The following is a 9957-nucleotide window of genomic DNA, read 5'->3' on the forward strand; positions in this document are numbered from 1 at the left end:
AAATTCATGCAAACCTGATAGGCTTTTTGTTTTTGTTTTTTACAAAAAAAAAGCTGACACCACATTTTAACATTTGTGTCAGGATGCTACCCTCATGTAAGCCTACATATGGTAGAGAATTATAGCCGAAATGTTATGTAACTTTCCGTACAAATACTTTATGCTCAAAATTAGTTTGTAATATAAAAATATTATCCCTCCTACCTCTATCAAATAGAAAAAGATAGATCTCTTCTGCCTCTTAGGTCCTTCCCAAATGTATATCTTGTGCTCTGTTTTCATACTTTTGTGTGTTCGACATATTGGTCCCACAGTTTTTTAAGAAATGTTTCTATGATTTTAAACTAAGATACAGTGACTCTGGCAATAAATGTGGTAGAAGCTGAAGTTTGTAATGCAACAACATCAACAAGTTGTAAAAGAAAATAAAGAAATAGCCACCAGTTCTGTCTTCTAGACTTGAAGTAAGGACAAGAGGGCCTTACCTCCAGGGTCACATTAAGCCTCTCCTTGTTGCAGCTGCCTTTCTCCTTCGCTTTCTTCTTCTCTTTGTACACCAGTAGATAGAGACAGTCTGGTGCAGGCAGAGAATTTATTCAATGATATCAGCTTTGATTTCATACTGATTAATAGCAGAACAAAGATCACAATGTTTCATAGCAGACAAAACACAGCTGCTGATGATCAACACAAAATACAGACATATGCACAAACATATCCTATTAAAATATATCCAGAAATTTGTTATCATTTTTAATGTCCAGGTATGACAAGGTTTGCATTTTAACATTCATGTTTGCTCACCCACTCAGACTTTTAGCACTGATTTTAAGGACACCATGGACTCTTTTAACATCATTCAGGAAGTTAAAGTTCCCACTCACTTGAAAGGTCACACCCTTGATTTGGTTTTGCATCATGGTCTCAGCACATACAACACTGAAACTATCTGTGTGTCCGACCATAAACTGATTTTATTCAGCATGGCTTTATCATTTTTACCTGTTCTTAACAGTCAACCTGTCTCTTGTCGTGTTCTTCCACCTACTTCAGCTGGAAAATGTTCAGCTTTTTATTGTTGCTCCTGTTCCTAAGATGCTTTTAATCCACATTTTAGTACAGTCTCCGATTTTAACAATATCCGAAAGACCACCTTGGACTCAGTTGCTCCATACAAAATCAGAAATTATTTTAAACCAAAGCAGCCACTTTATGATGCTATTCAAGAGTTAAAGGGGACTGGAGAAGAAAATAGAGAAAATGGAAAAAGTCCAGTTCAAGAAATCTGGAAAGATGCGTTGAACAGTTATCAGAAAGCAATTAAAGACGCAAGAGCATCCTTTTATTCTAATCTAATTTTGTGTGTGTTCTAACCCTAGAATTTTATTCAAAATGTTAGACTTCATCACTAACCCCTCCCCTTGTTACTGTATTGATGCCTCACATGAGACATGTAAGACATTTTTATAGGCTTTTTTGAATAAAATTCGCAACATTAGGCAGCAGATCATCCCACCTGACGTTATTTTACTTTCCTACAGACACGTTTCCAATTACTTTAGAAATTTCTACCGTAATCCTATGCCGATTTGATCAGATATTTTATCTCATATGAATCCAGCTACGTGCAGCCTTGACAACATACCAACTAAATTTCTCAAAGATGTGCTGGGCACAGTTGGACCCAGTACCTTATCCATTATTAACAAGTAACTTTTAACTGGCCATTTTCCATCCATCCATTTTTCTGCCGCTTATCCGGGGATGGGTCGCGGGGGCAGCAGTCTAAGTAGAGACACCCAGACTTCCCTCACCCCAGACACCTCCTCCAGCTCTTCCGGTGGGACCCCGAGGCATTCCCAAGCCAGCCGAGAGACATAGTCTCTCCAGTGTGTCCTGGGTCTACCCTGAGGCCTCCTCCCGGAGGGACATGCCAAGAACACCTCCCTAGGGAGGCGTCCAGGGGGCATCCGGACCAGATGCCCGAACCACCTCAACTGACTCCTCTTGATGTGAAGGAGTAACGGCTCTACTCCGAGCTCCTCCCTGGTGACCGAGCTCCTCACCCTATCTCTAAGGGTGCGCCCAGCCACACTACGGAGGAAGCCCATTTTGGCCGCTTGTATCCGAGATCTCGTTCTTTCGGTCATGACCCAAAGCTCATGACCATAGGTGAGGGTAGGAACGAAGATCGACTGGTAAATTGAGAGCTTCGCCTTTCGGCTTAGCTCCTTCTTCACCACGACGGACCGATACAGTGACTGCATGACTGCAGACGCCGCACCAATCCGTCTGTGGATCTCACGCTCCATCTTCCCCCCACTCGTGAACAAGACCCCGAGATACTTAACCTCCTCCACCTGGGGCAAGGACTCCCCACCGAACTGAAGAGGGTCGGTGGGGCCAGAGGGGGTCCCCGAACCGGACCCCCTCTGGCCCCACCTAGAAATTCTGTCCATAAAAGTAATGAACAGTACCGGTGACAAAGGGCAGCCCTGCCGGAGGCCAACGCGCACCGGGAATAGGTCCGACTTACTGCCGGCAATGCGAACCATACTCCTGCTCTGGTCGTACAAGGACCGGACCGCCCTTAGCAAAGGGCCCCGAACCCCATACTCACGGAGCAACCCCCACAGGGCGCCACGAGAGACACGGTTGAATGCCTTCTCCAGATCCACAAAGCACATGTGGACTGGTTGGGCAAACTCCCATGAACCCTCGAGTACCCGCTGGAGAGTGTAGAGCTGGTCCAGTGTTCCACGGCCAGGACGAAAACCGCATTGTTCCTCTTGAATCCGAGGTTCGACTAACAGCCGGATCCTCCTCTCCAGTACCCTGGAATAGACTTTCCCTGGGAGGCTGAAGAGTGTGATTCCCTGGTGGTTGGAACACACCCTCCGGTCCCCCTTCTTGAAAAGAGGGACCACCACCCCGGTCTACCAGTCCAGAGGCACTGTCCCCGACCTCAATCATGAAAGCCCCTGCACATCCAGAGACTTAAGATACTCAGGGCGAATCTCATCCACCCCTGGAGCCTTGCCACCAATGAGCTTGCCAACTACCTCAGTGACTTTGGCTTGGGTGATGGACGAGTCTACCTCTGAGAACTCAGCCTCTGCTTCCTCAGTGGAAGACGTGACGGTGGGATTGAGGAGATTCTTGAAGTATTCCTTCCACCGTCCGACTACATCCCCAGTTGAGGTCAGCAGCTCCCCACCTCCACTGTAAACAGTGCTTCCCCCTCCTGAGGCGACGGACGGTTTGCCAGAATTTCCTTGAGGCCGACCGAAAGTCCTCCTCCATTGCCTCCCCTCCCTGGCCTGCTGGTACCCATCAGCTGCCTCAGGAGTCCTATGCGCTTGCAACGCCCGATAGGACTCCTTCTTCAGCTTGACGGCCTCCCTTACTTCCGGTGTCCACCACCGGATTCGGGGATTGTTGCCACAACAGGCACCAGAGACCACAGCTCAGAGCAGCTGCTTTGACAATGGAGGTGGAGAACATGGTCCACTCGGACTCAATGTCCCCAGCCTCCCCCGGGATCTGTGAAAAGCTTGTCCGGAGGTGGGAGTTGAAGACCTCGCTAATGTTCAGCCAGACGTTCCCAGCAGACCCTCATTACACGTTTGGGCCTGCCAAGTCTGACCGGCTTCCTCCCCTGCTAGCGTATCCAACTCACCACAAGGTGGTGATCAGTTGACAGCTCAGCCCCTCTCTTCACCCGAGAACTGCTTTTGGTCTGACCCGTCACCTACGACCTGTTTGCCTTAGGTGACCCTGCTGGGGGCTCAAAGCCCCCGACAACATAGCTCCTAGGGTCATTCGGGTGCTCAAACTCCCCCACCACGATAAGGTAGCAGTTCAGGGGGGACTAGCCATTTTCCATCTGCTTTTAAAGATGCTGTGGTCCAACCTCTTTTAAAGAGACCAAATCTTAACCCCACTGTTCTTAGTAATTTTAGGCCAATTTCTAAACTCCCGTGTTTATCCAAAATTTTAGAGAAAGTGGTTTCAACACAAATTTGAGCTTTTATGAATGACAATAACCTCTTTGATATTCAGTCTGGTTTTAGAGCACTCCATAGTTCAGAAACCTACCAGAGTAAATGACCTACTCTTGGCTACTGACAGAGGACACAGTGCAATTTTAATTCTTTTAGATTTAAGTGCGTCATTTAACACTGTAGATCAAGCCATTTTAATTGGACGCCTGGAGTCCTGGGTTGGTGTCAAGGGCACTGCTGTTAGTTGGTTTTATTCCTATCTTTGAGACAGAACCTTTGGGGGTCACCTTAAGCTGCGTTTCCACACAGCAGTCCAGTACGGATCGGTACAGTTTGGTACGGTTTGGTTCGATTAAGCCCGATCCCGTTTGCGTTTCCACAGCCACACTATTTGGTAGGTGGCGTGTAATCCGGATGATGATAGCCGCTATGTAAATAGCATCACATGATAGCAGCTAACCACTAACAGCTAACCGCTAACTAATAAATTCAACAAAAGAGAAAAACGCTACACAAGCGAAACCAACACAGTTCATCTACTCTGTCACTGGCATGTGACTCTTTATTACAAAAACTCAATCAAGCTTTGTTTCAGAGAAGGCTGTGTGCCGCGAGGAGAAATACAGAAATACAATACTTTTCGGGTCGACTCCACATTCTTGGCACCCCAACAGAAAGGTCCCAAAAAGTGGGACGGTACGGATCGGTTTTTTGGGAATCTTTCCCGGGATTAGTCTATGGAAACGCCGCAAAATGCGTGCTGTACCGTGACGAACCGAGCCGGACCGCTCAGTGGAAACTCGTCCTCTACCTCTTGTTTTACCTGTGGTGTACAGCAAGGTTCAATTTCTGGTCCTCCTTTTATTTTCTATTTATATGCTCCCCCTTGGTAAAATTATCCGGCGTCATTTCTTTTAATTGTGATACAGACGACCTACAGATATACCTTCTGCTGAGACCTGGCGATCAAGTAAGTCTAGCTGTTGCTTTTAACTGTCTCAAGGATATTAATGTTAGATGGCCCAATGTTTTGTTTTTTTTACAATTAAATGAGTCAAAGTCAGAAATCATGCTATTCAATTATCCACACCAAAACATCAGCCATGTTAAAAGTTCCCTCGGTTCATTATTTTTAGTTATTTTTGATTCAGACCTACACATAAAGAAAGTTCTACAGTCCTGCTTCATCCACATCAGAGCCATTTCAAAAATTAAATAAATTCTTCCACCTGCTGACCTAGAAAAACTAATTCACTCACTCATCTCTTCTCGTCTGGATTATTGCAACTCCCTTCTCTCCGGTTTAATTCATAGATCACTTTCCCGCTTTCAACTAGTCCAGAATGCAGCAGCTTGGCTTCTCACTGGTTTTAACAGACATCACATCACCTGTCCTCGCTTCCCTCCATTGGCTCCCTGTCACTTTTAGAATTGATTTACTAATCATTTTCAAAGCCCACAGCTCCCTTCTGGTCATTCCAAACTCGAGGCTCAAATCTAAAGGAGACCGAGCCTTTGCGATCAGGGCTACCGGGACTTTGGAACGACCTGCCTGAGGACATAAGGCAGGCAGAGTCAGTGGCATCTTTTAAATCACTTCTTCAAACTCATTTTTATAGACTTGCTTTTATGTGATCTCTCCTTTTAAGACTAAATTAATCTCTCCCTTCCCTCATTAATTGAATTGCTTTTACACTTTTTATCTATCTCATTCTATATGTTTTAGCCTTTCAATTACTCCCTTCCTGTAATTACTTCACTGCTCTCAGTATTTTTTAAATTCCTACAACAGTTGTTTTTAAAGGTGCTATATAAATAAAGTTATCATAATATGATAGCCTCCTTTAGTTCTACCATTTGGCCAGTGTAGTTTCTGAAGGATGACAGGAAGTTTCGCCATATATACAGCCTGTCCTTACAACTCCAGTGAAAACACTGTATAATTTTGTAAAAGAAACATCTATTTTGCTGCGCAAAAAACGTGTCTTTACCTGCATGGCTTAAAAAAAGCTACAGCCTTTGATCTGTGACTCAATAAATATTCCGCCACTAATACAAATGGATAATTATTACAGTATTATTTATTTATGTTATAGTCAAACAAAAAGTAAAGTCACTGAATCAATTCTACTGCAAGCTACGAGCTTCTTAGTGCAAAGCAAGAAGACAACTTCACAAGTTAGACTTCGTTTAGTTAGGCTAGACTCCAGATAAAAGGTCAGCTCCAGGCTGAATGACACGGATGGATAAAATCATAGGCAAGTATGTCGCCGTGAGGCTGGCACAATTGGAGAGGTATGCCTGCCAGCTGAATGTAAAAAGTTAGGCCTCCATACCTGCGACTGGAGAGGGTTTCCGAAGAACGATCCACCTAGTCTTCCACTGTGGAAAAGTTTGCAAAATATCAGTCAGAGACAGAACATAAAGTATTTTCCTATTGTTCGTTTGTAAATATATTTTGAGACTAAAACTCGAGAAGACTATAAAATAAATTAACCTTTTTTGCATCTCTTAACTTGACTTGTCCCTCCGCGACAACTGAATCTGTCATCTTCTGACATGGTTCCGAGCAGCTGCGCGCGCGCGCGTGTGTGTGTGTGTGTGTGCGAGAGAGAGAGAGAGAGAGAGAGAGAGAGAGAGAGAGAGAGAGAGAGAGAGAGAGAGAGAGAGAGAGAAGGGGGTTGGGGGTGGAGTCCTTCAACACCTCTCCACCAGTCCAGCAGTCAGAGAGATAGAGAGGAGGTCACATATTTTCAAAACATACTATAACCCGGGCCCGACCGACAGTCAGCACTGTCTCTCCGACAATCAGACCACCGAGGTGGGGAGAGACACTAACTTCCCCTCGCTGCTCCCTGTTAAGTGAGAGGCCTACAGTTGTCATCCCGCGTCAAGTCTATAATGTTTACAATGGAGATAACTAAATTAAAAGGGCATAGCTCGCGTACCTTTCACTTAATTTATAAGACTGCTTTTAGCCGGGTGTTAGACAAGGATTCAAGTTCCTTCTTGTTAATCAGTATGTCTGTGGAAAGCTTTAATCTGTTGACCTAAACTGGCTTGTTTTTATGCCATCAAGAGGAGAGAGAAAAAGTTGTATCTACTATATGGGTTAATACAACTAATCCAGAAAATTGTTTATTAAATGAACATGTCCTCAAAAACGCAAAAACGTGTAAATAGCGGTCCAATATGCTATTTTTTTTAAAACTTATTTCTCAATCCAATGCTGCAGCATTGAATCAATCAATCAATCTTTAGTTGTATAGCGCCAATTCATAACGAGATTTATCAGTTCATAAGATGCTTTAGAAAAAGCAGGTAAAATACCTTATTCGTTGTTAATATTACAAAAGAGCAGGTACAAAAACCATACTCATTGTTATGTTTACAAAAAAATAGGTAAAATACCATATTCTTAAAAATATTATTGTTGTTATTATTATTATGTAATTATTATTATATTACAAAGACCCGGCTTAATCCATCATGAGATCAGCAAAAGTTACATCGGTAAGAAAAAACTTACTTTAAAGAGGCAGAAATCTTCTGTGGATCGCAGGCTCATGACGAAACAGCCTTGACAGCACTGTTCTGCCCAGGGGCTTGGAAAGGGATAGTGGGAAATGGGATACAAATCCATGCATTGTGTGAGACCAAGGAACTTGACTCAGGACTGGAGTTGTTTAAAGTGGTCAGTATTTGCCCAATATTGACCTAATGGAAAGCAATGGAAAGATGCATCTCATAAACGTGTATTATAAATAATGTTTTACTTAAAGTCTTAAAAGCTTTTTTATCCTCTAAGAGGGTCCCACCATGAGTGTAGGTTACTTTTGATGATTATTAGGGTAATAATTATCCATGGTTTTTGTCACATATATGAAGTCTTGATGAGCTTGCTCATTTCTGAGGATGATGTAAACTAACTTTGCTTGAAGACATTTTCCAACATGTCATAAAAGTAAAAAAACAAACAAACAAACATCCTACCTCAAACAGCCAAATTAAACCCACCATTTTAACAAACAGTAAGGGTTTTTGTTGGTGAATAGTGAGTGGATTGTTTTTGTGGAACTGCATCACAACACGATGAGCAGAACTCTGACGTAAAGCAGAGGGATCCTGCTCTTCTGGTCCAGTGGGCGTAACAGACATTTCTCCAGCTTGAGCCATACTAATGAACAAAGTCCAAACATTTCACTTATGTAGCTTTGTGTTTGTATATTTACAAGTGCACAATCACCCTGGATACAAAGAAAAGATACCTGTACCTACCCATTATTACTAAGGTTATGTTCCTATTGTCTTTTCTTAGGACGGTCCCTAACTGACCCGGAAGAGTTTAAGTAGCGGCCATAATAAGTGCCGTTTGAGTTCTCTAAAAGCTGAGTAAAGGTGTGTCAATGCTTCCTTTATCACCTCATTTAGCACAGGAAACACTGGACCATCCTTTATGAAAGGAGATAAGATATTGCTGCCCCACATTTAAAGTTACTCACACATCCGACTGTTCATGAAAACTAACGATCTGTTGAAAAAGAAATGTGGATACAATCTGCAATTGGTTTATATATTGATTTGATTTATAATGTGTTACTGCCTTTGTATTTATTTATTCTTATTGTGTATGTGAAGGGTGAAAATTGAATTTTTATGTTCTTATATAATGTTTAGTGTAGACGCGTTGCTTTTAGGGGAGAGCGGGGCATGTTGTAGCACGAGTAAGATGTCACACAAGCTAATAGTTCCAACACCAGAGAGCCTTGTCTAAAATTATAACTGTGCAACTCACAATTCTTAAGTAAATTTGCTACATGCAGCATTAGTCACTGAAATTTGAGGTGCGAATCATTTTTATATTCTTTTAACATAAAAGTAAAAAAAACTTAATTTTACATTTTATGTCATAAACATTTGATTTGTAAGTATGCTCTATCATGTATATTTTGGACAAAAAAAAGAGAATTGCTCAATAAATTCATAAAATCAGACTTTTAAATGCAAGAATAAGTGTGACGCATGTTATTCGATGAAAAATATAATGTGACAATTTACCCTGCATATAGTGTGACAACATACCACATGATGGGGCAACTTGTCACAGATCTGTACTTGATCATGCTGAATTATTTATTTAAGTGAGTAATGAAAATCTGAAGATTGCACATTTGTGTACAATAAATTAATATTCAATTTGATATGGAAATTGAGTGACTGTGATATACTTAGACTGAGAAATTTAAGTGAGTGTAAAAAGTGTGACAACATGCTTTGCTTTCCCCTCTATGGTGTTGATTCATATAAAAAACTGTAATATAAAACATTGTTTATAAAAAAGGAAAAGGGACCCGGATCATGTAAGTTACGATTGCAATAATATGCCATGAACAACTTTCAACAATCTTAAACCCATATGAAAACTTTTAAAGGTTTGCTGATGTTGTAAAATGATCAAAGAGAAATATCCTGGTAGTTTATATTCCTTTTATTTTATACATTTTATTCCAACATTGTGGTAATTGGGATCATTTTACCTGTAAGAAGGTACAGAGTAGAGATTTTTAGATGAGCTTTTGGTAGTCCATTTTCAGAAAACCCTAGTTTCACCACGGCAGCCCCACGTCACTAACCTCTGTCACCGTTGCATTTTTGCCTCACTTAGTGGAAATAAGGTTGGATTGTCAATACGCATTCGCTTTTACCTAATTTCTTCATAACTACATTTTCTTATTCCATGATGTTTTGCAAGGTAAGGTAAAGTGGATAGGGAAAGTACATAGATGGGACAATTCAAACGCACCCCAATAGAGCACTTTTTTTCTTTCTCCATTTTTTGGCTCAACCAATCGCAGTTTCTAAAAAAAAGTGTAATAACTAGTAACATGGTCAACCGCACCACTTCACTAAGATAAAAGTTTGTCTAAAATGTTTGACTGCAAGCCCCCAAGTG

At 41.9% G+C, this 9957-nt stretch overlaps 1 protein-coding gene across 10 annotated transcripts in view; it reads right to left on the minus strand.

Moving 5' to 3' along the window:
- Positions 1-6600, minus strand: part of LOC306820122 (protein Dok-7-like) — a 214591-nt gene extending 207991 nt beyond the window's left edge. For all 10 annotated transcript variants that reach the window (XR_013778640.1, XM_079337824.1, XM_079337825.1 and 7 more), the window contains exons 1-3: positions 6502-6600; positions 6341-6386; positions 486-574 (exon numbers count right to left, since the gene is read on the minus strand). Coding sequence is in view for 9 of the 10 variants with exons in the window: in XM_079337824.1 (XP_079193950.1) it covers positions 486-574; positions 6341-6386; positions 6502-6555 (189 nt within the window). In the remaining variant the exon portion in view is untranslated. The remainder of the gene's footprint in view (positions 1-485; positions 575-6340; positions 6387-6501) is intronic.
- Between the last annotated feature and the right edge of the window lie 3357 nt (positions 6601-9957).

This window comes from Symphodus melops (genome assembly GCF_947650265.1).
Source record: "Symphodus melops genome assembly, chromosome: 2".
NCBI classification, from domain to species: Eukaryota; Metazoa; Chordata; class Actinopteri; order Labriformes; family Labridae; genus Symphodus; species Symphodus melops.